The sequence below is a fragment of the Suillus fuscotomentosus genome (genome assembly GCF_016647785.1).
Source record: "Suillus fuscotomentosus strain FC203 chromosome Unknown F5891scaffold_6, whole genome shotgun sequence".
Lineage (NCBI taxonomy): Eukaryota > Fungi > Basidiomycota > Agaricomycetes > Boletales > Suillaceae > Suillus > Suillus fuscotomentosus.
The window spans coordinates 57,996-84,330 of record NW_024539518.1 but is presented as its reverse complement, the minus strand read 5'-3'; the positions used below and the strand labels follow the sequence as shown (position 1 = coordinate 84,330).

Here is a 26,335-nt window from a genome sequence, read left to right as displayed (position 1 = left end):
GCCCCGGCCCGCCCACGTTTTTCTTTCCTTTCTCTAGCATCGTTGACGCCACCGACAATAATGGCTTCGTCTATGCTCCTTCGCTCAACGCTGCCTAGAACCTTTGCCTCCGCGACTGGACGTAATGTCTTGCGATCTGCATTGCAAGGTAAGGACATTTTGAACCTTGTCTCCTCATCCACTTATGTTACATTTCACAGTGAGAGCAAGTTCGACTGCTCAATATGTTCCAGGTGGACGTATGTTCAACGAACCCTTCTCTGTGATACCTGACGAGCTTACATACACTCAACAGCTATCATTAAGGGCACAGTCAACGACCCTGTCGAGTTCCCTCACCCATCAAAGGTGCATGGCTCGTATCACTGGGCATTCGAGCGACTTCTTGCGGCCTCCCTCGTTCCCATGACCGCAGCAGCTTTTGTGACCTCCGGGTCATCTTACCCAGTCCTCGACGGATTGCTTGGCCTCAGCTTAGTGATGCACTCTCATATCGGGGTGCGTCAGCGATAGAGTTGGTATTCCGCGAGGTTTTGACGTCACCTTCCCTATGCTAGTTCGACTCAATGGTTGTGGACTACGTGCACAAACGCAAATTCCCTATCATTGGCCCTATCCTGACCTGGACACTGAGAACCGCGACGGTTGGTGTGCTTGTCGGCGTTTATCAGTTCAATACAAATGATATTGGTGTGATAAATATCACTTGTCATTGTTCCTCGTCTGACTCAGATTTCTATAGGTTTGACGGAGTTGATTGCGAAGGTCTGGACAGCGTGAGATTATATGCAGGTTATATCGAGAGACAAGAAATCGCGAATTAAGTATAATCGTACTATCCATCCTCTCTAACAGAGATACAAATTCTACTAGCACTTGCCCGACTGCCTTTCGAAGTTCCCATTATCCGAACTTCCGCCCCAATCTCGAAACGACCAGTGCAGAGGAAGCACAGTGGCACTTCCACAGCCTTGGTTTCGTCGGGTTTCACCTTCCCTATTGCGATGCTAGATAAAACACCTTCCGAAAGGACCTGTTCAGCTGGATCAAAGATCAAGTCTAGTGTCATCGCAAGAGGCGATACTGTGGGCAAATTTAGCGAGCTGGGTGAGAAAGATCTTGAGAAATAGCGAACATGATGAATTGGCAACCTCGACGCGAAGATAGAGCATCTCGTTTGGACTGGCGATGTATTTGCCTCGGCTATAATCGAGTTCTTGGGGTGAACCGTCTGGGTTGTCCACTATTAGCGTCAAGTCAATTTGCACCACGTCTGTCCGCAAGGCCTTCAACATTGGGAGCGTCAACCGTTGTTGTCGCAGCGATAGATCTCCATGTCTATCGCCATTCGTCTGAAACCAATGAATATCAGCGACAAATATGACGGGTGAAGAATGGATGACCTCTTTCCATCGAGCGGATACAATCTTGAGGAGTTCTTCGCGATACCAGAATAACTCTCGTTGAGCTTGTTCCTCTTCTATCGACAACTTGGACTTTCCGACGACGAACTGACGGTCTGATAATGTCGGTATAGGTTGCGAAATCTGATCATCTGATAGCCTGAACTTCTTAACCAGAAGCATGATACTTGATATGCCAGGCGTGAGGTTACGTGTATGAATGTTCCGTGAACGACTCACCGCGACATTGACCCTGGAGGAACAGTTGATGAAACAGCTGCAATTTCCGTTCCTGTAGAACTTCAGCATCAGGAAGGAATTTTTGGGAGTATCTAGAAGTCCTGTGCTTACCAGCTTGTTCACGTCCGAATGTGACTTCGAATGGGAGCCCATATGTGTTGCGGACGTCAATTGCAAACAAGCACCATTCTTTCGGATAATCAACTTCTGGAAGGAGGTGTATCACGGAATTGCTAGCCCGGCGACTGATGTCATCATAGTCCACATCAATCATTGGCATGAGTCTCATATCATGACACTCCAGCATATGGTAAACAGTCACTGCCACAGGATATGATAACTGTCGAGTGTAGAACACCTCGGGTACGGGCACCTGTTCCTCGTGGTCTCGATTGACCTGGGAATATGATATGTGAACGGTGCCATGTGCACTAAATTTCGACGATTTTAGTGCCGATAAAGGCGGAGAAATCAGCAACAACATACCAACCAACTTTCCCTACGCAGGTCACAGAAAGAACCACCTTTTGGTTTGGCAAAATGTTAGTGATCTCCTTCTCATTGCGCCACGAAAATGCCTTTCGGTGCAGAAGATCGTATTCTGTCTCATATGTTTCGAAGACAGAAAGTTCTCCTTCGGAGAGAGCTTCTTGTGCGGGACCTATGGTGGAGTCTTCAAAAGATAACCGAATGAAATCAATCGGCAATGCGGAAATATTCTCCAAAGTCAAGCGAATGGTTGATCTGTAGCGCATCAATCAATAGAGATATTTAGAAGAACGAGCATACATACTCTTCACCGTTGTACAGCATGACTGCTCCATGTGTTAACGACGTCCATCTGATTCGGAGGAGGGGTTGCTCAGAAACAACGACACATTGTAGGAATTGAGGTGGATTTTTGAGGGATGGGAGTAAGGTACTGAGTCGCCTCCTATCCTTCTCCCACGGCAGAGAGTCGAGGCCCCAATACTTGGTGCGACCGCTTTCGCATCTCACAGCACTTTGACGGCGTGCAAAAAGATTCTGATCGGCATCAGTCGGGACAGGTAATAGAAACTCTCTTGGAGCTCCCCAAGGGGCTTGAACAATGCATCCTCGGAAAACCAAAGTTCCTCGCGTTTTCGCAGTACCGATGATGGTAATTGAATAGAGGGTATTGGGAGGAATGACGAGTGCTGAAACAGGACTGGATTCAAATTCCACACCAGTTGTGCTAAAGATCTGAAGGTTAACTCATTGATCAACTGACACAAAAAATGCTATACCTGAGCGAAATACTTTGGATTTCCAGATCGAACACATAAGGATTTCGTAAGGTGATTGTGAGCTCAATAGGTTCATCTTGGACAATCAAGTTTTTGCTCTATGAACATCCCAAAAACTGAAAATATGTTTCACTGAGTAAAAAGGGACTGACCTGTGGACCTGATGATTTCCTGGGGTTATATAGGAAAGGGTCAATGATCCCGCTAAGCAGAGAATTCGTGGCAGATGATTTTGCAGCCAATATAGAAAATGGATTTTCAATTGGCAGGCGGTGCAAGGCCAACCTGTAAGGGCGGGAGTTAACATAGTTATGACGTTTGTGGCAATTACATACGGCAATAGTGCAAGACTCATGATAGGGTTCCCAGCCCAGTACTCGACTGCAGGTGCGTCACCGCGCCGACGCATAGCAGCAAGAGCACGTCCAGCAGTTTGGTACAGATGGTATTGATCACTACTGGCCAGCACGGAATGCATTGTTCTCAACGCAGAAAGTGATATTCGCGCTACAGCGAGCGGATCTAGGGTTGTCTTAGAGACTGTTGTTTCATGGAAAATACTACTCACCGGGAAGGGCCTCTGCCACAGCAATGGCCTCGCGAATAACTCCAACTTGAAGTTCTGGCCACCCGAAAGACTCCCTTGCCGCATCTGCCAAGCCCTCTAAGTCCACCATAGCAGAGCCGTTATTGTCTCTACCCCCTGCTTCGCTGCTGTTGCCGTCTGTTGCCGTTACCACGCCCACCGCTTCCAGATCAACACCAAGGACCTTGCAGGCACGGACGAGGAGTTTCAGGATGCTCTGATTGCCTTCCAGGATCTCATTTTGTCGCACACCAACAGCCCCCTTCCCAACTGCACTCACTTCGTCACCATTCTCGGAGCGATTGCCTGTGTTTGCGCTTCCAAGGTCAGATTTCCGTGAAAGATCATTTTCTTCCCGGCCACAAACAATGAGATCCATGATGCAACTGATGACTTCGCGCAGAATGAAGGCTTCCTTCCGCTTGTATCCAAGGGATGAATAAATGGTCGCCATAGATTGCAAAATGTTGAGCCGCTCATGAGGACCAAGATGCAGTAACCACGGTCCGTGAGCTTGCGACACGGTGTTTGCTATTTGTGAACGAGACACGCCTGACACGATACTTATGCGCTCCAGATTTGTCCAGGAGTTATCGGATGTTGTCTTCTGCGTATATGAGGTCGACGCTGGTTGTAGCATTGAAGCAAAAGCTAATGCACCCCATCCCTTGGTAGACCAGGTGCAGAAAAGGAGTGATGTTTGGCGCATAACAGCTGTGCAGTATGTCAGGGCCAAAAGTGAATGATCCTGGCTAGGCTCAGAAGGTGCAGGAGCCTTGTGATAGAGAGCTATAGCTTGAGACAGTTGCTCGTATATGTCGGCCCAAGGTTCCTTGATGCCGTTGTTGCTAACAGATGATTGCTGCATACGATTTCAACATCGCTCACCAAAAGCGATAGCTGACTTACCAGGCCTTGGCCAGCCGACCATGCGTCTAGAACAAAAACTGTTGCCATCCCTTCTAACACGGAGCCATGCCATACAGGATCCTGCCCGGTCTTGAATAGCACAATAGCTTCTGCATACCTTGGGCGAAATCAACGTGGTGAACTGACAAGATGAATAAAGGATACAGACCACAACGATGCATCCTCTGTCCTACCAGCCAGCAGGAAGAAATCGCCAAGAACCTTATAAAGTCTACCATGTGACGAAACGGCACCAACCGCACTGATGCGTTTCCTGACTGCTGGGGGACCAAGTGTAGTTTGCCGAATAAGGGATGCCGTATGACTGTTACCAGGTCCAGCAGTCGAGCTGCGCTTGATCTGAATACCTGACGTTGCCAGGCCTGATGATTCGAGTTCAGGCTGGCTAGAGTACAAAGGATATCCAAGATTTCCGGAACTGAGAGGAAGCGGCATCTCAGAGGGAGAAGGGAGTGTCGGGAAAAGAGCAGAGTTCAGATACTCATTTCCTATGGGACTCTCGAGAACATGATACTATAGATCTGTTAGTAGTGTCTTCGATACTCTATATCAAATGTTGATCCATACCACACGACCAAGTTCGGCTAGAATGTGAGAGCACAAATCAGCAAGCAGAGTACCGATATAAAGTTTCTTGTTCCCCATCACGCTCGGAATCGAAACAATCCCAGGTAACGTATCTCCGAGACCCGTACTCCCAGCACTTTCTTCATCCTCAAAGGCCAGGCAGACTTTGGCAAGAGGAAATGTCGAGCCTTCCGGAAAGATGTCAAGCACAGTATTCTCGAATTGCTCGAGAGCAGAAGCAAGGGGATATGAGGATGAACACGCGGCGACACCGATTATGCCTAGCGTGAAGTGAGACGGTCGGAACAGAGACAGCGACATATGGCGAGGAGGAGGGGGATGGGATGGGTAGCTCAGATATAGATAACCACTGGAAAGTGGATTTGGCATGAAACGAGCTGAGGTTCCATGAACAACTGTTGTTTGAGTAAAAAGAGGGCTTGCGTACCTCGCTCATCCTTCATTCCAGCAGGTATGTCGCCTAAGCGAATTGAATCGAACGTCCTGATTTCTGCCGCATACTTCTCAAAGGCAGCACGGGGTATTGGGCCCACAGGGAAGACAAGGATTGGGATATGTGCAAGCGCTGCAAATGCATGAGAGTTCATGGGATGCCTTGAGCTGTTCGTTACAAGCTTAAATCATCAAGTACGAAAGTCGGATTCTCTTGGTGCTCAGCTGCTCGCAAACGTTGACAATGAGCTGGCATGATTTTTGACTCAGAAACAAACTACGCACTCGTGTTATGTATGTAGTGGTGTTTTCCCGGTCCGCTAACCCACCAACTTTGACTTTTGACCGACTCCGGACTTGCACGCAGTGCTCTATTCTTTATAATTACGCTCGACCTCAGATTCAATTTCCAAGTAGGTTTAACGGACTTTGCGATGGTGAGTAGTAAATATATGTGATGTTTTAAGGTTGGCTGATGGTCGGAGCAACCATCTAAGGGTGTAAGTGACAAGTCTCTTGGAGGGGTGATGTTGCTAGTTGCTGGTCTCGTGTTCGCGTACTACACGACATGGGCCATCTTACTCGTCAGTTCGCCAGGCTTACGTTGAACGGACCATATAGCTGACATTTTTCAGCCCTTCTTCGATGCATCCAGCCCCATACACAACTATTTTCCTGCACGCGAATGGGCAATACGGCTGCCAGCATTCGTGCTCGTGCTCGGACTTTCGGGTATCGGTTTCTTCGTTGGCTCCACCATCATGAAGGAGAATAGAAAGAAAGCACAAAAAGCGAAACTCAGGGCAGCCTGACAGCGAGAGATACGCATATCCACCGCCTCTCCCTTTTCTCAGATTTATCAATTTCCTACAATTTCTTATTGCAAAACCTGGGGCTATGTAGGAATCCGCGTGTCCCTTTTACGTTCAACGGGTCGCTGCACGCTTTCAAAGACTCGCAACTTCTCTGCATTCTCAACATCCTGCTTTGCTTGAGCAATGACCGCGCTAGGCAGCAATTCAGGTAAAAGCTCTCCATCCAGAGCCCGGGACAGCTGCATATAAATAAATAAGCATGGTTCAAAGATAGGACAGAAGAGCATGCCTTGCTAAGTGCGGAGTTTCGTCTTCCAGAGTCACGCAAGCGATTCAGCATTACCACATACGGCACGGTGTCCAACCCTACAGGTGAGCGTGATTGCAGCACAAAGAGAAATAAGTTTGCTACGGAAGCCCATATTGTCGTGGCCAGTGGCTGATGTGACACTGTCAGCACGAGATTCTTGAGCAGAGGTCAAGTATCGAATGCTTACTAGGAGATCTTCCGGGACACTGTCAGCTTTAAAAAGATTTACCAGCGCTTCGAATGGGGGCCACAACTCGTTCCAAATGACTTTGACGCTGGGTGACTCTCTCGTCGGGTTGGCAAGCGGCATTTGTGCAAGCAGCAGCCACAACTTAAGAGCTATGAAAGCGTGTTCCACATCTGCCACAGCAGATTCGGAAGGCGTCGTCCCCTCGAGTACATATGTGCCTAAGCACTTGTAGTATGCCGGCGTGAATGCATTCAACTGCGGTAATAAGACTCGGATGTGAGTGTCAGCAGAGTCGCTAAGCACACCGAGCAGTAGAATATTCCAAGCACGGACAACTGTGCCAGCTTGTGTGGATTTCTGGTGAGGCTGTTGAGTTTAGGTCCGTGATATTCATCGAACACGTACCTCAAAACCTTCGGCAATCATCTCTGAAAGCGATACGCGCCCGGCATCTACAGCATGGAGGACCAAACGCGAAACAGAAATCGAGGCAGATAACTCCGCACTTGAGTCAGAAATTGTCCATGCATGATTGTGCAGAAAGTAAAGCCCGCTGCACGCTACTTGTCTGAGTCCAACAATTCGGACATCAGTGCAGAGAATCGTCTAAGGCAATATTTAGATCAGAAGCACATATTTTTGGGGAAAAAATAATTGCCTCGACGATCGCATTCAAAGTGGAAGGCGTGACTCGTGCTCTGGCTCGAAAAACATCCTCCAGTATTTCCAACAAGATGTGCGTTACGTGGTTGGTGTTAGACGATACCAAGTCCTGCTTTGAACTCAGAGATGTATCACTGAGCGTATCAAGATATGACCCTTACACGTACTTAGCCTTTTCATTTTACATACACGAACACTCCTCCTACCATGCGTCATACACGTTTCCTATTGACTCTCCGTCCCAATCAAACGTATTAATTCCTCCTCTCGTCGAACAATCTCCCTCAGTCTTTTTGAACCAAGACTGAGTTCTGTTCTCGCCCTTAGTTTCTCTAGTCCGAGTCTCTTCACCTTTGATAGGTTATGAGCCCTGGCTCAGACTAGGCATACATTCGTTTCTCGCTTCCACTCGCCTTATCTGAGCCTCTCCGACCTTTTCCGAACTGGAACAAGGTCGCCCTCTATCCCCGCTTGACCTGCGGATCTTATCCATTCCCTTGCCGCCATCGCCGCCATTAACGCCTGTCGTACCAACTCGCTCGTTACCACACCCATTGAATCTTCCCATTCTATTGTCGCCATCGCCGACACATCGTTCGACACCTGTCATGTCCACCATATCGTCGTCCAACATCCGGATTCCAACATCTTTTCCTCACCCTCCTCTGGACGCCAATGGCTCCAACTACACCTCGTGGGTAACGACCATGGACCTTTGGCTCTCGCTCTTCAACCTTTGGCGCCTCCTTTCAGGAGATGAGAAGGGTCCTCCGCGCCCAACCAGAAGCACCACTGAGACTGAGGCTGACTTCAACAAACGCCTCGCGGCACATGATGCGAGCGCGGACGTCATTTCTTTCCGAGAACGCCAAAGCATAACCAAAGGACTCCTTGGTATGACGGTACACTCAAGTGACCTCATCCACTTCATGGGTGTCACTGATCCAGCCGTCATCTGGAAAGCGCTAGAAGACAAGTATCAGGCGTCTGTTGGCATCCGCTTTACGAGCCTCATGGGCCGTATCTTTGACCTTCCCAAAGCATCTGATAGCGACTCTCTTACCAAGACCATTAAGGAGATCACGGACATCAAGGCCCAATTCAAGGTCATTGAATCCATCGAATGGAAGTGCAACGAATATACCCTTGTCCAAGCGCTACTGCGTGCCCTTCCCGACTTCTATGCGCCGCTTTCCCAGCTCATACTCCATAGTGCTGACGCCAATACCGGGAAGCTAACGCTGGAAGGAGTCATCAGCCAGATCAGGAACTCGGAACAATATTATGCAAGTTTCGGCTCTGCAAACCCACATGCGCACCACACAGCCATGGCTGCTAGGGTGGCGAAAGCAGGTAAACCTACTGAGCGTGCCAAACCGAAGGATTTTGACGCCTCCAAGGGAGATAAATGGGAGTTGTCGTGGCGCTCGACGTGCGGATCTTGCAAGCGCACAGGCCATATCTGGAACAACTGCCGTGCTCGTCTAGCAAAATCCGACTCATCAAACACGTCAGCGTGCATTCCCCCCTCACCTTCACAAGGTACTGACATATCAGTTCCCCTACCAGGACAACCTGACGGCATTCCATCGTTTCTTCGTCTTCCTACACACTCTGCTAGTTTCTCTAATACGAGCACTATTTCTTTTCAATTCCACGTAGACTCTGCCGCCACCGCACATATGGAATCCAATCACTCCCTCTTCACTCGCTACAGAACTTACAACCCTCCATTAATCGTGAAACTTGCGAATGACGATACTGTTCTTGCCCCAGGTTGGGGATTCATCACGCTAGTGCTCGACGGAAGACATGAGTCTATCGAACTCCCTTTCCTCCACGTACCAGACCTACGGTGCACACTGATATCAGTGTCTGCTCTAGCGTCGGAGGGAATTTTCTTCGAAACGGATGCTGAAGGAGGACAAATGCGTCGTGCTGATAAGACTGTGATCGCACGTGTGGAATGCTCTGCCGGTCTATACTACCTTCGAGCCAAGCACACCCATACGGCCTTTGCCACCAGGTCCACCTCGGCTACGCCATTACCACTAGCTGTATGGCATGCACGCATGGGCCATGCCGCAAACTCCACCTTGCGCAAAGCTGAGAAGGTTGTATTAGGACTGTCACTTAACCTGTTAGACGAGTCTACAGGACCTGGTGACCACATTGACTGTCCGTCGTGCCTAATGGGCAAACAAAAACGATTGCCGTTCCCGTCTCATGCTCGACACCGTGCAACGCACGTCGCTGAACTTGTTCACACTGACGTTTGGGGACCCGTCAACACTGCAACCCCGTCCGGCGAAACATACTTTGTTGCCTTCACTGATGATTTTTCGCGTTATTCCACTATCTACCTCATTAAGCACAAGAGTGAGGTACACTCGCACCTTCTGCGATATATCGCCTGGATTGAAAACCAGTCAGGGCAACGAGTTAAACGCCTCCGCAGTGACAACGGTGGCGAATACGTCTCTCACGCTACTATTGAATTCCTGCGTAGTAAAGGAATTGAGCACGAACTTACGATGCCTCATACAGCCGAACAGAATGGTGTTGCCGAACGTGGACACCAGACCATTGCCACCCGAGCATTAAGTGCCCATCACCAGAGTGGTTTTCCTCGTTCGTTCTGGGGCCACGCCATCCTCAACTCAGTATACATCAAGAACTTCCTCCCGTCGTCAGCTACTGACAACAGAACGCCGTTTGAACTCTTCTATGGTGAACTACCAAATGTCTCGCACCTACGTCCGTTTGGCTGCCTCGCATATGCTCACATCCCAGACGACAATCGCCACAAGTACGACTTTGTTTCGAGACGGTGCTTCCTACTGGGGCACGTCAAAGATGCGGGATATCTTCTATGGGATCCAGCGACACGACAGACGGTGCGCTCTCGAAATGTCCTTTTTGATGAAAAATTCTTCTACGGCACACCCAACTCAGTTCTCTCGCCCCTCGTTGAATTACACAACCAGCGCATTGCAATGCAGCAGCCCACCCTCGCATTGCCACATGATTTGCCGATATCAGAAGACGGCTTCAGAACCACACGACCTGGAGAAGATGATTCCGGTATTACACTACCAGGACCCAGTACCGTTTCAGTGGGAGTACTTCCGACTTCTGCTCCTCTCATCCCCGAACCTCCACAGCCATTCCCGCAGTCGAACGACAATGTTCTCCCTGTCCCTGCTGAAGTTCCGGTAGAAACGGTACCATCTCCTGAGCCACGACGTTCGACACGTCAACGCATTGACGCGCGACCAGCAGTCCCGAAAACTGTTGCCATCCCAACAAAACATGTCCCAGTACAGCGGCGTTGGACTTATGTACCGGTCACTGTTGAGGAGGAGGTTGTTGAAGAAGAAAATCTTAGTATTAGTGCTACCCCCGATGTCACCATTGAGCACTCCGCGAAGCATGTATCCTTGGCGGACAGCAACAAGATTGATGGACGGAAGCTTCCCCCCAAAACGATAGCTGCCGCTCGCTTGTCAATGGATTCGGGTCATTGGGAAAGCGCAATGAATGAAGAGTTAGCTTCGTTGGGAGAAAAAGGAGTGGGTGTCTTAACACCACTCCCATCAGGGAGAAAAGCAGTCGGCTCACGGTGGGTGTACTCGCACAAGTATGACGAAAATGGCCAGATTGCCCGCCTTGTTGCGCAGGGTTTCACACAGATCGAAGGACTAGATTACACCGACACCTTTGCTCCTGTTGCAAAATACGACACCGTACGTGCACTACTCTCCATGGTCGCTAAGTTTGATCTTGAACTTGATCAAATGGACGTGAAGACCGCCTTTCTCAATGGCGAGCTTGACGAAGAAATCTACATGCGTCAACCTCCAGGCTTCGAAGACCCTGAGCATCCAGATTGGGTCTGGAAACTCCTCAAGGCCATCTACGGACTCAAGCAAGCCGGTCGTCAATGGAACAAGACACTCGATGATTTCCTGCGAAAAGAAGGTTTTAATTTTGTTCGTAGCGAAGCAGACTATAGTCTGTATGTTTTACGAAAAGATGACAAGACCATCTGGCTCCTTGTTTACGTCGATGACATGTTGCTCGCATCGAACTGTCGGGATTTCCTTAACGGTTTCAAATCGGAGATGAGCAAACGTTTTGAAATGAAGGACCTTGGTGAAGCGCGTCATTTCTTAGGAATGCACATTACACGAGATCGCTCTAAGAAGCACCTTACCGTCAACCAATCCTCCTTTCTCGAACAGATTCTCAGTGAAACTCGGATGTCAGATTGTCGACCAGTATCTACCCCCATGGTTCCAGGGATCTCCTTGACGAAGTCATCTGCACCCCCCACTCAAGCCGAAATCCAACAATTTGCGCACATGCCATACGCGCGTGTCGTTGGGGAACTCAACTTCGCCATGCGCGTTAGTCGTCCCGATATTGCATATGCAGTATCGGCGCTGTCAAAATATCTGAGTAACCCTGGCATAGACCACTACCGCCAGCTTCACCATCTCCTTCGTTACCTTCGTGGATCCACACATCATTCCCTAACGTTTGGTTTGTCCAACCAAGGACTCATCGGTTATTCGGATTCTGACTTCGCGTCTGATAAAGACGACAGTCGCTCAATTGGGGGCTATGTCTACTTTCTTTTCGGTTCCCCCATCAGTTGGCGTTCCCAAAAGCAATCCGTCGTTGCGACTTCGTCTACTGAAGCTGAATACATCTCACTCTCTAACGCGGCCCGCGAACAGATCCATCTCAGCCAGCTGCTATGCGATTTTGGTCTTGACCTCTCGCTGATCACCCCCACCACGTTATATGGTGATAACAATGGAAGTCGCGCACTAACGAAAAACCCTCAATTCCACGACCGGGCCAAGCACATTCGCGTCCGCTATCACTTCGTTCGAGATCTGGTCAGCGACGGCACCATCATCATTCCCTATGTACCCACACATGATATGATTGCCGACATCTTCACGAAATCCCTACCACGAAAACTTTTCCGCAACCATCGACACTCGCTTGCTCTTCGTTCATCGTCAAACGAAGACCCAGTTGAATGAGCACGCCCGCGTCTCTAGCGTTTTGCGTTCGAGTGGGAGTATCAAGATATGACCCTTACACGTACTTAGCCTTTTCATTTTACATACACGAACACTCCTCCTACCATGCGTCATACACGTTTCCTATTGACTCTCCGTCCCAATCAAACGTATTAATTCCTCCTCTCGTCGAACAATCTCCCTCAGTCTTTTTGAACCAAGACTGAGTTCTGTTCTCGCCCTTAGTTTCTCTAGTCCGAGTCTCTTCACCTTTGATAGAGCGAACTGACAGCGTGTGATGCCCGAATTAGACACTGTTTCTCCACATTGGACCTTGATAATGCGACCCTTAGTACCGTTTCTGTGCACTCTAGAAGATCCTAAAGGAAACGACAGGACCGATCATTGATTCGTTTGGGTCGAGAATGCTGTATATCTTTTTACCTTGGTGTGTGCTTTGTTATACTGCAAAAGAGTTGTGGAAATATACAACAGGAGATTGGGGTCAAATCCGGCGTTGCTTCCCAGAGCCGATGATCGGCGTGCCGTCACCATGAGCCAATTCATGAGGTCTGCCCAATCCAATTGGCAAGATGGGTAGAAATGGAGGAAATATCTCTTACCTTTGATCAACCGTTTGCTGAGCCCTTCAAAATGGACCAACTCTGTGTATTCCTTCACGTTCAAAGCAATATTATTATTGGTCTTCCAATCCGCGTCTGGAGGCTGTGTCACGACACTCTGCAAGAGCACTTCGCGCAGGCTTTCTTGTGGCGAGGGTGCCCTGCGGGATTCAGCTTCTGCGATGGATTTTATTATCACAAAAAAATCCGAGCCCAGCGGGCGCTTAAATGCGCGTTGATCAGTTTGAGACACTCAGCCCACTATGCGGATAACATACTTTGCATAGACTACAGAACACTCCACTTTGAGCCAATCTGAGCTAGATGTTGTCAGCGGGTAGGGAACGAGCAATAAAAGGCACCATACGTGACAAGCGTGTTCTCGATAAATGATTTCGCTCGAGTGACTAACATATCTTCGGTGTTATGTTTCAACAACGCAATCAGTGCAACAGCACGTTCAATTGATTCACTATAGGTAACTTTATATCAGTTATCAACAAGGTTGTAAAGGTATACCATGCTCACGTCACTAGCGCGCCAGATATGGCAGACCCCCTCTTGATGTATGTCTCTATTACAGATAATGCCACTTGACGCAAGTCATAGCTTAGGTCAACTAACAACAGGTCCAAGGTCTTCTTTAATGCCTTGCGGAGTAGAACATCGAGATGTCTGAGCGCGGGGCTGTCGAAGTCGTGCTTATAAATCATTGCCATTAGTGCTTCCAGCAAGCTCTTCAAGGTAAGAGCTGGGAGCTCGAGCGGCTCGTCTATGGCGCAGAAAGCACCCAGTACGGCATCAATCCAAATGGACCCAATAAGCACGCGACAAGGTCTGTCGTCTTCGGTAAACGGACTGTTCATAAGGGAGGGCGGCAGGTTAAATGGGTGGGGGGCATCCAAGACGCGTGCAAATTCGTTCACACACGGCAAAGACTGTTGTGGGATACCACTGAAGCCATCCAAGTGGACTGAAAACGCCCGCCCGTTGAATACAGAGACCATCTGCGCTCCACTGAAGCCAATCATTTTGGTTAGATATAACTTAAACTTCAGACATGACATGAGGTCGATCTCGACTCCGTTTTCCATCATGCGCAACCCAAGCAACACAATTGATGTCTGTTCGAGGAATCAAATAGAAAAAATGATGACACAGCAGCCCCTCGCACCTGAATGGAGTGAATTTCTGGGTCTAAATCTTGCGGATGAGCATCATTTTGGTACATTTCCTGCCGGTATGTATGGTCAACAGAATGTTTGATTCATTGACGGAAGTTGTGACGAACAAGGTGAGCGACGGCAGAGCCATCTTCATCGTTGCTGTTATGTTGCAAGTGGTCGTATTCAAACAGTGTCTCGACAACTGTGCTCCAGGAGAGCACTGCGACAAATTCACACTTAATCTCAGCAGAATCAGGGTATAAAAAATGTTACCTCTCCACGTCGGGAAATGTGATTGGAGCTGAAGAAGAAAGGAAACCAGCCTGAGACGCTTTGACATAGGTAGGTCGGCAAAGGCATCATTCCAACATGATGCGATGGCATCTAAATGGGCTGAAAGCAATGTCTGCAACCAGGTGTCAACTGCTGTCCTGACTTCCTCCTATTGGCAATGGTTGCATCAGTCGTGTGCTCATAGAATAAATTGCTGTCGACGTACCTTCTCATCGATCCAGAGCGGTTCAAATGCGTGGTAGAAGAGGTTGACGACGCTGTGCTTCCAGAGCCGATCTTTGACCACGAAGTCGGGACTAGTGATGTCTAGCACCATGCGAAAGAATCTGTCTAGGGACAGGAGTCTAGTCGCCAGTACGTTATTCGCATCCCAAAGGCGACAAGAATGTAGATACCTGATGTCCCATGCTACTGTTGGTCCGCTCATCGAAGACATAAACTCGTAGAACGACTGTGGATCAACAATCGATATTCTAAGGAATAAGGTGGTCCTGATGCTTGCGATCTCATGATGCTGGATCCCGTAAAAGTGCCAGATACTGTGATAAGAAAGAATTGTCTAGCAGATGACAAACTTAGGAGATGATTATGCATACCATGGATATAGAGTGCTTCCATTGCGCAACACGAAGTTATCGACCTCATGTGCCTCGAGAAGCGAAGCGTGCATAATAAAAGAGTGTAGGAATTTTGCAATGAGACAAACGACTTGTTCCATGCCGGTTGCAACGAGAGTACTGACAACGAGCATCAGTTCACCCTCGATGATAATGGGGTCGGTAGCCTGAGCCACGCGTGTGTTCTGCTTTCTCCTGGTGTTCGGTCAGCTTGGGGCCATGAGCCGAACATGGTCGGTCTAACTTGCCTTGAAGGAAGAATTTTGATATCTTCTTCTGTTATCATTTCGTTTGAAGTAAGCATGGCGCGATCGCATCCGTAAAGCAACAGGCAAGTAGCGAGACATTGTCTGATGAATGTCGATGCACTTCAATCATGTAGTCAGTAATGAGGCAGTAATGAGGCAGTATAAGTAGTAGTATCCGGAAACCCACCATGAAGCATTGTCACTTGAGGATCGGAGGGCACTCTTGATAGCAGGCTGTAGGCTGACGATCATAGTTGAGATCGATTTCTGTAAATCTTGTCGGCCCATGGACTTCGTCCACACAGACATTAGGGTGGCTTCAGCGAAGACCGAGGCCTGCTTCAAAGTCACAAGGCCCTTCCGTGATAGTTCGCTGTATGCAGCAAATATTGGTACGTTAATGTCGACGCCCGAACGAGCAAATAACCTCAGCCAGCGGAGGCTGTCCAAAAGTCCGTTGCCCTTAGCCGCCTGTCGAACTATGCCCCATGGATCAGATAGCTTCACTACGTGCCCATCGGCTTGCGCAAAAACCTGGTCGACAAACGTGGTGTGGCGAGATGCGTTCTCAGCTGAATCTCGATTGAGGAGACGTTGCAGAATTGGAAGAGACTTTGGATTAATGAGCATCGGTCGCCGAATTAATAAGTATCGCATCCCGTACCGCTGTATCAAGCACCTCGGGTTCGAGTGTCTGAAGCCACATGAGAAATAAATCATCAAGCACTGTGAAGCTGACTGAAGCTCTGCACAGTCTTGTGATAAAGCGCAGTGATCTTTCCGCGGTCGACGATGACTGTCAGGCTTCCAAATTAGTTTGCAAACTATACTTCCATAGGAGCACAAACTTTGTGTGCATTGAGACATGAGCTTTCGTGACGAGAAGCAATATCCTGAATAATATCAGACAATAATCGGGCATACGCAACAAAATCTTGATCATGCAGTGCTAGAAGCCATCGGGCAGCATATCTTGAAAGCAGACAACGCCTGGCTGCAACATAATCTCCACCGTTATTGGTGGAACTACTTGGTGCGCGACGCACGTCATGAGTGGTTGGCCACACGGGAACATCAAAACCGCTCCTAACACCTGGGAGATTGATCCCTTGTGGGATGAAGTCACGAAGAATTTTTGCCAAATTGTCATCCTGAAAAACAAAGTCAATCATGTACCAGCTGTCAAACAATTAGTTCACCTCGGCAAAGATCCAGGATAATACAGCATGAGATAATCTGCGCAGGGCATAATCCGATGCCAGCCCGCTGGGCCAGAAGCGCCTCACCAAGAACAAGAAGCCGCACTCGTTAACCGAAAGGTCCAAATCTGAAAGGCAAGCCTCGATAGCTGACACTAGCGTTTCCACATCAGTGGACAAGTCAAAGCCAAGCGGCAGTGGGAAGTAGCAGTGTTGGCTTGATTTTGCAAGCTCGGGTACACAAGTAGGGAAATCTGCACATGTGAAGAAGCCAAGTTTGTGAAGATGAGATAGACAGTGACGCGCAGGACCCTCGGATAACATATTGAATTCGTATCCCAGGGAATTACGGAGATGCCCCAACGTGACGACCTCGAACTGATGACGTGCTGCATCATTGTCATCTTGTGTCGCCATATTTTCGCCAGGCACACGCAAGTCTGGCCAAGCACCTGACGGTGGACTTTGTACGTCGTGCGATGACTTGATGGTGGAGGAGATGTAAGCTAAAGTTGACCAATCAAACATGATCACCGAAGAGGATGGGTTGTGTTGGTTGGCCTCTAGATATTCAGCGAGAGTCGCAGAGACTGGCAGCTTTCCAGAGGATAAGTAAGCTTCGTAAAGTTCAACCAGATATTGCAACTCGAATGCCTTGGTTGGATCTTCATGACTATCTGATGCTAGGACAAATGAACCGAGAGCAAGTCCATTGTTATAGATTTGCAGCTGCGTCCAGAGCATGGCAGATGATACAGAGATATCCTCAAAACTCCGCTTCCCAAGGTCTTCGGAAGAGAGGAAGAGATCCCCGTAGTAATCTGAAAATGTGCGGCTGATGCTATCCAATGATATTGTCATGTGAACAGAGCTGATATCTACAATTCCGCAGATTGCGAGGGGTCCATCGAGGCACGTGAGATGCATAAAAAGTTTGCATGACGTGCAGTGGAGCGCCTGACTACCCCATATCGGCAGAACACAGTGAAAGCAAATGGGCAGGGTAAAGAGATTGACATGTCTGAAAATATGTTGAGCTCTTTTCACAGTAACGAGGTCGGCGTCCTGCTTAGATGGAGGAATGAGGCAGAAACGGTGAACAGCCAACTTCCTTGTTGCCGAATCGGACACCGCGGCGTACTGATGATGAGCATTGCCTTCTGGATAGTCGTAGCAATCGAAGTGCACGGCGCACATACACCCACAGCAGAGAAGTCCAAACCCTATGATGGGGGAGGCACATGATTGACAGGAACTTGAGCCGGCTTCGTCAAATGTCAATGGCCGCTGTGACTGAAGGAATCTCCATGGTACAAAATCGTGCACGTAAAAAGCGCTTGATTGCAACGGAGGAGTGGGTATACTCCCCGACCAAGGTTGCTCCCCCTGATCAAGGACAGGCAGGGACTTGCTGAGGACGACATGTCCAAGAGCCCGTGGCCAAAAAGTTGCCAGCAAGCAAAGAGCAGCGCGGCGACTCTGAGGTACATGATATGCTATCACTTCCAATACATCCAAATATGAGTCTGGCTTAGAGTTGATTATAATATCAAGCAGCCGGCATAAACTATACGTGGGTGTCAACGACGTAATATCAATGTTTTCCAGAATGGCGGCCAATAGCGGAGCAGTTATAGAGGCCAGGTAATATACAGGCAAAGGCTGGAGAGGTGCATTGGTGGCCTGGATACAGGGATGACTCGCAGTATCGAGAGACGTCCGAGGCTGCCACAAAGCTGTCTGGTGAGATGAACTCTCTTCGTCGTCAAGGGCCATTTCAACTTGAATAGAAACAGGGTTTTCTTGGCCTTGACTAACAACAACTAGGTCTTTTGCTGTCAGTAAATTCCCTATCACCCTAAGTCAGCTGACTGAACGTACCTGAAATATCTGTAGACACGTATCCCCTGATTCGATTGAGATCCTCAAACACCCCCCTGAGTATCACATTGCCGAAGAAGGACAGCAAACGCGGATGCATCTCAATTCGAAATGTCCCAAACGCAGGAAGAACCGCAAACGCAATACGGGATATTATTGATGGTTCGTTGGAGTGGACATGTGCAAGAAATTGGGCAATGTCAAGGCACACTGATTGCAGCGCGTTCGGAGGTTTCGATGGTCTGGGCGAAGAAATTTGAAAGCGACAGTCTTCCAATATCACTGAAGAAAGGATGGAGATGCACGACGTTATAAGCGAAGCAGCTTGTGGATGTCCCTTTGACGAAGGCGAACGAGATCTTGAGCGGCCTCCGCTAATGCTACTTCTTCTCATAGAGCTGCGAATGGTGAATGGTGATGGTTTGGTGGATTTTTCGGTATCTGAACCCAGTCCAGAAGCTCTACGCAAGTTTCAGCGATGATTTGACTAGGACTGGAATAATGATTTCATACCCTTGGTCAAATACCTGCCAGCCCTGCGAAGCAGAAAATAGCAATACCTCTTTCAATTGAACCATGAGGTCGAAAGTAGTTTCAGAAGAGAAAACGTCATAATCACTCCCTTCATCGTCACTATCCTCCTTCATGGATTGCAAGCGTTTGTGTGACTTCTGTTTGACTATATCGCGTACTGCTCCGAATATGTGACCACGACCTGCCTCAGTCGATGGAGTAGCATGAACATTTAGCGCATCGAAAATTGGGGGAGGACGCGTTCTGGAAGAAAGCTGGTCAAGAAGCAACTTTACCAGCTTTTTCGACTCCTCTCTGGCGTGATTCGCAGAGTCACGTTGCGACAGCGCCATTCTGGCTAATTGAGCTGAAGGAGAATATTTGTCTACATTGGGTGAAAGCGGGATGTAGAATGACGGTGAAGGAGTAAGGCTGGCGCTATTCGTCCCGCCAGGAGAGCCATCGTAATCTGACTTGATACGGGCTGGAGGAGTGAGAGATTCAGTGTCAACGCGAAGCAATGGTGTCAATGATTTCACTCGAGTCGGTGTGGCCATATGTAGCAGCCTAGATTACCGATTGTCCCACCGCAGTTTGGTGACAAGTTGATGAATTGATTAGTCATCGTAATATGGGTCCACAGCCACAGCATTAAGTACTTAGTAGTTCCCCCTGGCAGATCGATTGACTGTATCTAAGCACTCCATTCATAGACTACACGCACAGCTCGATGAAAGCTAGCAAATCATCTTCTCCGAAGAAGATGAAGCAGAAAACTTTAGGCGATTTTCTATTTCCATCCTCTCCACCTCCAATCTCACCGCCAGCACCTGTTAAGAAGAGACAGGTGAAGCAAGAGCACAAGGTTATCGCTCTTGACTCGGACACATGTGATGATCTGGAACAGGATAGCGATGTCGGCGCTATAAAGTTTGAACCGCAAGTCATTGATGCCAGCGATGAAGACGATTCTCCACGCCGACCGAGTGCTAGACGGTTCAAGAAATCCTTCGTTGTCACAGACCGTCTGCCAGATATGGCAGCCAGTGATGACTCGCTGGAGGATCATATTGGCATACCTATTACTTGGAAAGGAAGCAAGAAGGGGAAGAGGAAGCGAAAAGCAATAGCAGATTCTGACGATGAATCTCAACCGCGCAAACGAAAGTTGATCAAGGGCGCCAGACCTCCAAGTCCTGAAGGAAGTGTCATCGATGAAGTCGATGAGAATGGTAAGCACTATCTACTTTCCTCCTTGCGGTGCTACACCTGTTTTTACAGACATCATTGAGTCGCGTCTTCGCACTTGCGACAAGAAAACAACATTTCAAAAACGTCTTGAGAAGTTGAAGAGTGGGTCAATACCCCTGACTCGTGAAATCCCATCTCATTGAACCTTCTGTAAGGTTTCAGGGGCAAGAAACGCTCAGAGATAACCCTTGAGCTTGATTCAGAATCCTCAGAGTCAGACGTCGAGCCACCGGAAGGCCCGGTGGTGCGACCCTTCAAGGGTGCGCGACCAGATCGTGGTCACGAATCTAATTCCTCTAGCGGGGAACATGAAAAGACAGATGAAGATGACGATTTTATCGTGGAAGATGACGAGCATGGTATTTTGACTACGCAGCTACCCATCGCTTTCAGCATGAACACCCATCAAGATCTCGCCCATCAATTCAAGATCGTCTGCCAGCTATTTGTTCACATGGCTGTTCGTTTTCCTCCTGACAGACGCCCATTCATGAAGAAAATGTTGGAAAGTATGCATGTTCATTGTCATTAAACGGACTGCGCTAATATGGACTGCAGCGGAGGAATATTTCTCTGTCCCACTTCAGGTAGCACGACGGAAATTATCTGGGATGAAAGACTCTTTGGTCACATCCTCTGTCTGGAAACCTCAATTCAAGAGGCCTCTCGAAAGATACCCCAAATTCGAATTAGTACGAATGAAGTTTAGCGCTCCTCAGTGCGATGCTTGCAATCTAGGTGGGAGAATATCCACACTAATCGGCCGAGTGAGCGGCAAGCCATATGACAAATACGATTTCGAGGCATGTTTTAGCTTGTCCAATCGTATTTTACGCAACTGATTGCGAGTAGCCCGAGTCAGAAGACGAGTCATCGAGTTCATCAGACAACAAGTCATTGTCTCCATCAGGCACTGACTCTGATGATATGATTAGTCACAAGTCTTCTGGCAAACAATTTTATCTCGGCCGCTTCTGCGCTGCTCGAACACGAGTCTTCCACGAGTTCAGTCACTGGGAGGTAGGATGTCTTTGAAGTATTTTGTTCATTGCTTGACGACTTTGAAACTAGTATCGCTTGTATCACTCTTTGTTGGAGCAGATCGATGAAGTTCTCGATGGCAATCGTGGTTTTGTCCGAATCGCTTTTGCGGGGGGTTTGGAACCTCCCAAAGATATGCGAGATGCAGATAAAGTGATGGACTGGCTTGATCAGCGTGGATTAATTGAGTTCGAGTGGCAGAGAGTTCGGGAGTTGATGGATAAAGCCAGGAATCTCGAAATACGTGCAAAGAGAGGAGGCGATCAGGACGATCAGGATATGTAATCTATGTCAATATTCATTATTTTTGTTCACACCATAATTTGTATCATCGCCTACTTGGATCCTACGTACAGCCAAGACTAGGGGCAGCACACGAAATAGGAATGTGTCCCACGGCTTGTCCTTTGCATCCTAAGTTGTGAACAAAGCTCAATGTTCATGTCGTACTCACATTACCAGCCGGGGCAGCATCCAGCGGGGACAACATATCCGTATTATCACCCAGGTGCACCAGGCGCATATGCTCACCCTCAGACTCCAGGCTATCCAGCCTACCACCAAGGCTACGCCACAGGTGTGACTGGCTACGGCGCATGGCCATATCCATACACCTATATCCCACAGCAGCCTGCCCAAGCTCCTTCTCAACAGGCAGCGCGGCCCACAGTACAGACAACGGCTCCGCCTGCCGTAACCCCTACTCCCACTCCAGTCGCTGCCACCCCGAAGACGACCACATTTACATCATATACCCCAACCTACGCCCGAGAAACTGCTCCTGCTGCCACAACAGGTGGAGGTGCCGGGCGCAGTAGAAAACAGGCGAATTTCAAGGGCCTTTTTTCCAAAGAACGTGCGTTCTGTTAGATCTTTTCCATCGAATTCTTTCCAGCCAGATCTCTCCAGTGAAAAACCTCATGTATGGTTTCGGCGATGATCGCAATCCCGCCAATGACACAGTAAACGTCATGGAAGAAATACTTGTCGAGTTCATTGCAGATATTGTACGTGTCTTCGTTTCTTGGTATTGCGTTATACATACATGTGAGTGCCGAAACTCAAACGAAACATTACTTGGGGCAGTGTCAAACTGCTGGTGGTCCACAACGGAAAACACGATTGTCTATTGAGGACCTTCGTCGAGCTCTGTCGAGGTTGGCAGATGCAAAAAAGCTCGCTCGTATGGAGGAATTGTTATTCATGCAGGAAGATATCAAGCGTGCTCGGGCTCAGTTCGAGGAATCAGACATCACGCAGTCAAAGGAGTACTAGGGAAATTATTGTAGTAGCACTGTCTTATTTTTTACATCATTGTTCTACATCTGTATTTTTTATATCTTGACACTGCAGACCCATTCGCCGATGCCAACATTACATTGTTTCCGATTCCGCAACATGACTTTCTTGCAGGCATGAGGGAGGAAGCTGTCGAGACTAACAATGTGGTGGGGTTTCGCTGAAACAGTTCGTTCCACTTGTCATGAAATGGCGACTAAGTCAGCATGGCTCAGCTACTCTTCCATTGCATCCGGCTCTTCATTGTTGGCTTGTTCTTCGGCTTCTCCAGAAGGAGCTCGTTGGGCCGTACGACCTTGCACACCTAGGGAACGTCAGTAATACATTACGAACATTCGCAAAGTTGCTAACCTCCACTTTGTGCTAATGGCTTCGCGAACTCTTGCAGCCATTCTTCTGACTCCCAGACTGTTGGAAGGAAAGACTGAGAGGAGGTCAGTAATTTGTCGAAATAGTACGTACTAGCTCTATTCCCATCTGGAGGTTGCAGGCTTTTCATAGGCTTGGCTTGGTTGACTTTCAGCACCCTGCCCCGTAACTCATTGAGATCCATGTTGTCGATTGCATCCTGAGCATCTGTAGGAGAAGAATATGTCACGAATGCAAAACCACGATGTTTGATTTCTATAAGTAGTCAGTATATAAACAATTGTTCATAATTGTCCGCTTGCCTGTCGGCTTTGATGGATTGGGTGGTGCTGGTGGTAGCTGTACTTCAATGATGTCACCTGCGGTTTCGAAACGTTTAGTGTGAAGCTGTCGCAAAACAGAACACTCACCAAAAGCCACAAAATGCTCGTAGATCACCGTTTCATCAACATCATCCCCAATCCCCCCAATGAAAATGGTCTTCTTACCCTTGGTGCCTTCTTCCATCGACCAGTACTAACAGTGTGGTGTTGGGCTAAAAATATTGTTATTCAATTGCTTAGTCAACGGCTTCAGAATTCAATACAAATCAATAGCTCTAACTTTAGCACCAAGTAAGACATCCGCCCATCCGTCATCCGTCACATCCGAGGATGTCGCCACACTTAAAGGCGACGGCCTTCACTTCCTTCATCTATACATCCTTGTTCACAAACGATGATGCAGAATATCGATAACATGCCATTTTGGGGATCGCACTCTACTTTACTGTCCCTCTATCATTTCCTTTGGCAACAACAAAACCAGTCTGTTGTGAAGCGAGGGTTGAAATGTTATGCTATAGATTCGGAGGGATCCCACGGGTTAGTCGGTTTCCCTTCTTTTGGTTTTGGGATGATATTGAGGCTAATACAGGGTGTACCCACTCACCTTCGACGCTATTGATCTATCTGGATGCCCTGGTGCCGAGTTACCAAACGGAGCAACTTCCATGCTCATCCGTTCAGAGTATGAATCACTCTTTGAAAACATCTCCGGAATCGAGCGCAATTTCGTAGTGCATGGATCAGCAGGCATTGGCAAGTCGAATTCCTTCCAGAGGCACTGCTGCTCAATACAACTGACCATCCTTAGGAAAGACACATTTCTTAGCATATCTCCTCGTCAAACGACTTCTCGCTCGTCAACCGGTGACGTATCAAATTGACCAACTACACTCATCCGTCATGTGCTTCACCGCGGACGGATTCTTCACCCTCCCGCAGGAGAGCAGCGAGTATCACCCGCTGTTCCAACGCGAAGATGTGTGGCACCTTATCGATAGCACACATGAAGATCCTACCACGCACCCAAACACTGCACACACTCAGGCATTGATGTGGGGCACGTGCGGCAAGGCCATCTTCACCACGTTTTGGCCGGACAGTCTGGGCTTCAAAATTGACTGGTCACCTGGCTATGAAGTTTCTCTTCAACGGTGGATGAAACCATGTACTTGGGACGAGATCGTTGCGATGAGGTAAATATCATGTTAGTGTTCTTTCATGACGACTGACTATTTCTCTTAGTGCTCTTACGGCAAATAAGCACGACAAGCACGATCCAGAGGCCCTGCGATGGTCCTACACCCATTTTGGGTCCAACGCGCACGCCTGCATACAAGTGTCTCGCCATCCCGGCCGCGCTGAATATTACCTCAACGAGCTGGAGTACGCTCGCGATAATTTTTGGTTCCAGCATCCCATATTGCGCGAACATGAAGCCCTATTCAACCGTAACCTATTCGCCGTACAACCCGGAGATACCCGCACAGAGCCACTGCCCTATCCGGTCTCACAAGTTGCCAGCAGGCTCCTCGCAGATGGCATCGCTTCCTTAGACCCTTCCACTGCTAAGGACGCTGTCTGCAACCTGCTGAACTCAGGGGACACTGAGGAGTCGGGCAAGATATTCTATCGTCAGGCTGCGATAGCTCTTATGTCCAGGTTCGGAGGGGCCTTCGAACTCGGATGTCCCGACTCACAGGGGCATTGCCAGCCAGCACACAAAGACCTAAACTTGTGTGCCAAGCTTGACCTCGTGAATAAGGAAGAGCGGGCTATACTGCTTTCAAACTATTCATACTCCACCCAAGGCGAACTTGCAGCGCTAGCGAAGAATTATCCGCACGTTCTTCACTCGCCAAAGCATGCGCTCGTGCACCCAGGCATTGATGCAATCATGTTCGACGATAGCACCTCCACGGTCTGGCTTATGCAGGTGACGTATGGACACCCGCGCCCGATATCTCCCCAGGGCCTGCTCTTCCTGCTCAGTGCTGCAAGAGGCACCGCCTACGAGCCATCCCCCATCCGCCCCTGGAATCTTGTATTCGTATCCCGCGAGCAGGCAACTACAGACTCCTTCCAGCTAAGTGGGTCGAAAAAGACACAATTTTTTTACTCTGTATTCTGGGACCCACGCATCAAACCATACGTCATGCAACTTCGTGATGCGGATAGCTCTTCAAGTGACGCGTACGAGCAGTGGGGTTTCCCTTACAAGATCCCACGGAAGCATTCGCTCAGCCTCTCACGGCGCCTCGCAAATCGACTGGTGGATCTGTTACATAGGTCTCGGCGGGAAACTGTACTAGACAGTGCAGATCAGGTGACTGCAAGGCTTTGGAGTACGACTATACAGACGTCGGGGGTGCCGGGAGCTCAGTTGCTTGGGGAGATGACGAGAGAGCAGCCGGTTGGCCCCAATGGATTTCATACGCGAATTCCTATGAGTAACACGGAGGAGGATTAATGAGTCTATCACGATCCTGTAGAAATGTTGTGAAGTCAATACACTTTGTATCATACTCTACGTGCAACATCAATGCATCACCTTTCAACTTCAGCGCGCGCGTTGCAGGACGACACTCTTCGTTAGTCGGCACTTGTCGGTTCGCGTGTGATATACTTATGTCGCATGATGACGTATTGATCAAATTTGTAATATAAATCTGAGACATGTAACTGAGCGACTCAGTAGGTACGTACTACACCACTTCTCAACTGTACATTCCCCAGCCACCTATTACTTCCTATCACACCTGCCATCAAGGCGTGTTTAGGTTTTGACATCTGGCGGCGCATCACGAAATGGGGCTACCACTAGCAGGTGAAAACACTTCCTAATTAGATGCGGTTACACGATAATTTGTTCTTTGTAGATCGTGCAGGTGTCATGTAATGGACGGATTTGTGGTGTAGAGTCACACCTCCTTCATCGGCCTGAGAAGATATATCCTCGAAAATTCAATCATGTTGACCCCATTCCCCTGCAATCATCGCACGCCCATCTCTTTTGGCAAAAGTTTCTTGTCGCTTGTTTTCGATAGTGA

General features: G+C 48.6%; 9 protein-coding genes across 9 annotated transcripts; 5 read left to right on the top strand and 4 right to left on the bottom strand.

Annotated features, from left to right (window-relative positions):
* Positions 1–60: 60 nt before the first annotated feature.
* F5891DRAFT_942467 (SDHD, membrane anchor subunit of succinate dehydrogenase) lies at positions 61–780 on the top strand (the record flags this gene model as incomplete). Its single annotated transcript, XM_041374426.1, has 5 exons — positions 61–148; positions 201–239; positions 296–498; positions 558–690; positions 743–780. The coding sequence occupies 5 exons, from the start codon at positions 61–63 to the stop codon at positions 778–780; spliced, it is 501 nt and encodes a 166-aa protein (XP_041231180.1).
* Positions 781–835: 55 nt separating this feature from the next.
* Positions 836–5,602, bottom strand: F5891DRAFT_1125692 (TRAPP II complex; the record flags this gene model as incomplete). Its single annotated transcript, XM_041363998.1, has 15 exons — positions 836–1,083; positions 1,136–1,352; positions 1,404–1,590; positions 1,644–1,695; positions 1,755–2,074; positions 2,130–2,387; positions 2,437–2,859; positions 2,912–3,009; positions 3,064–3,196; positions 3,247–3,433; positions 3,480–4,359; positions 4,407–4,524; positions 4,576–4,940; positions 4,995–5,392; positions 5,443–5,602. 15 exons carry the CDS (start codon positions 5,600–5,602, stop codon positions 836–838), a joined length of 4,044 nt encoding a protein of 1,347 aa, XP_041231179.1.
* Positions 5,603–5,974: 372 nt separating this feature from the next.
* F5891DRAFT_942952 (dolichol phosphate-mannose biosynthesis regulatory) lies at positions 5,975–6,259 on the top strand (the record flags this gene model as incomplete). The annotated part of the gene is made up of 2 exons (XM_041374452.1): positions 5,975–6,031; positions 6,083–6,259. 2 exons carry the CDS (start codon positions 5,975–5,977, stop codon positions 6,257–6,259), a joined length of 234 nt encoding a protein of 77 aa, XP_041231178.1.
* F5891DRAFT_618804 (uncharacterized protein) lies at positions 6,058–7,316 on the bottom strand. The gene is made up of 4 exons (XM_041372477.1): positions 7,168–7,316; positions 6,760–7,119; positions 6,552–6,701; positions 6,058–6,501 (listed from the first exon to the last, which is right to left on the bottom strand). The coding sequence occupies exons 1-4, from the start codon at positions 7,186–7,188 to the stop codon at positions 6,343–6,345; spliced, it is 690 nt and encodes a 229-aa protein (XP_041231177.1). The 5' UTR covers positions 7,189–7,316; the 3' UTR covers positions 6,058–6,342.
* Positions 7,317–12,655: 5,339 nt separating this feature from the next.
* Positions 12,656–19,559, bottom strand: F5891DRAFT_1138227 (uncharacterized protein; the record flags this gene model as incomplete). Its single annotated transcript, XM_041364851.1, has 19 exons — positions 12,656–12,841; positions 12,906–13,033; positions 13,085–13,307; positions 13,363–13,399; positions 13,452–13,556; positions 13,613–14,208; positions 14,259–14,318; positions 14,376–14,470; positions 14,524–14,692; positions 14,750–14,874; positions 14,926–15,083; positions 15,141–15,349; positions 15,406–15,529; positions 15,597–16,021; positions 16,074–16,205; positions 16,258–16,560; positions 16,609–18,431; positions 18,481–18,950; positions 19,003–19,559. 19 exons carry the CDS (start codon positions 19,557–19,559, stop codon positions 12,728–12,730), a joined length of 5,853 nt encoding a protein of 1,950 aa, XP_041231176.1. The 3' UTR covers positions 12,656–12,727.
* An 87-nt stretch (positions 19,560–19,646) lies between these two features.
* Positions 19,647–21,630, top strand: F5891DRAFT_1005476 (uncharacterized protein). Its single transcript, XM_041360394.1, has 6 exons — positions 19,647–20,234; positions 20,284–20,355; positions 20,409–20,762; positions 20,812–21,056; positions 21,106–21,273; positions 21,325–21,630. Exons 1-6 carry the CDS (start codon positions 19,733–19,735, stop codon positions 21,577–21,579), a joined length of 1,596 nt encoding a protein of 531 aa, XP_041231175.1. The 5' UTR covers positions 19,647–19,732; the 3' UTR covers positions 21,580–21,630.
* F5891DRAFT_1005471 (transcription initiation factor IID, 18kD subunit-domain-containing protein) lies at positions 21,631–22,592 on the top strand. The gene is made up of 3 exons (XM_041360393.1): positions 21,631–22,150; positions 22,204–22,301; positions 22,381–22,592. Exons 1-3 carry the CDS (start codon positions 21,730–21,732, stop codon positions 22,567–22,569), a joined length of 708 nt encoding a protein of 235 aa, XP_041231174.1. The 5' UTR covers positions 21,631–21,729; the 3' UTR covers positions 22,570–22,592.
* F5891DRAFT_1005469 (RNA-binding domain-containing protein) lies at positions 22,593–23,503 on the bottom strand. Its single transcript, XM_041360392.1, has 5 exons — positions 23,373–23,503; positions 23,265–23,321; positions 23,056–23,217; positions 22,945–23,001; positions 22,593–22,897 (listed from the first exon to the last, which is right to left on the bottom strand). Exons 1-5 carry the CDS (start codon positions 23,467–23,469, stop codon positions 22,809–22,811), a joined length of 462 nt encoding a protein of 153 aa, XP_041231173.1. The 5' UTR covers positions 23,470–23,503; the 3' UTR covers positions 22,593–22,808.
* Positions 23,504–23,586: 83 nt separating this feature from the next.
* F5891DRAFT_1005461 (uncharacterized protein) lies at positions 23,587–25,911 on the top strand. The gene is made up of 5 exons (XM_041360391.1): positions 23,587–23,825; positions 23,878–24,041; positions 24,097–24,481; positions 24,531–25,770; positions 25,836–25,911. The coding sequence occupies exons 1-4, from the start codon at positions 23,680–23,682 to the stop codon at positions 25,753–25,755; spliced, it is 1,920 nt and encodes a 639-aa protein (XP_041231172.1). The 5' UTR covers positions 23,587–23,679; the 3' UTR covers positions 25,756–25,770; positions 25,836–25,911.
* The last annotated feature ends 424 nt before the right edge of the window (positions 25,912–26,335 follow it).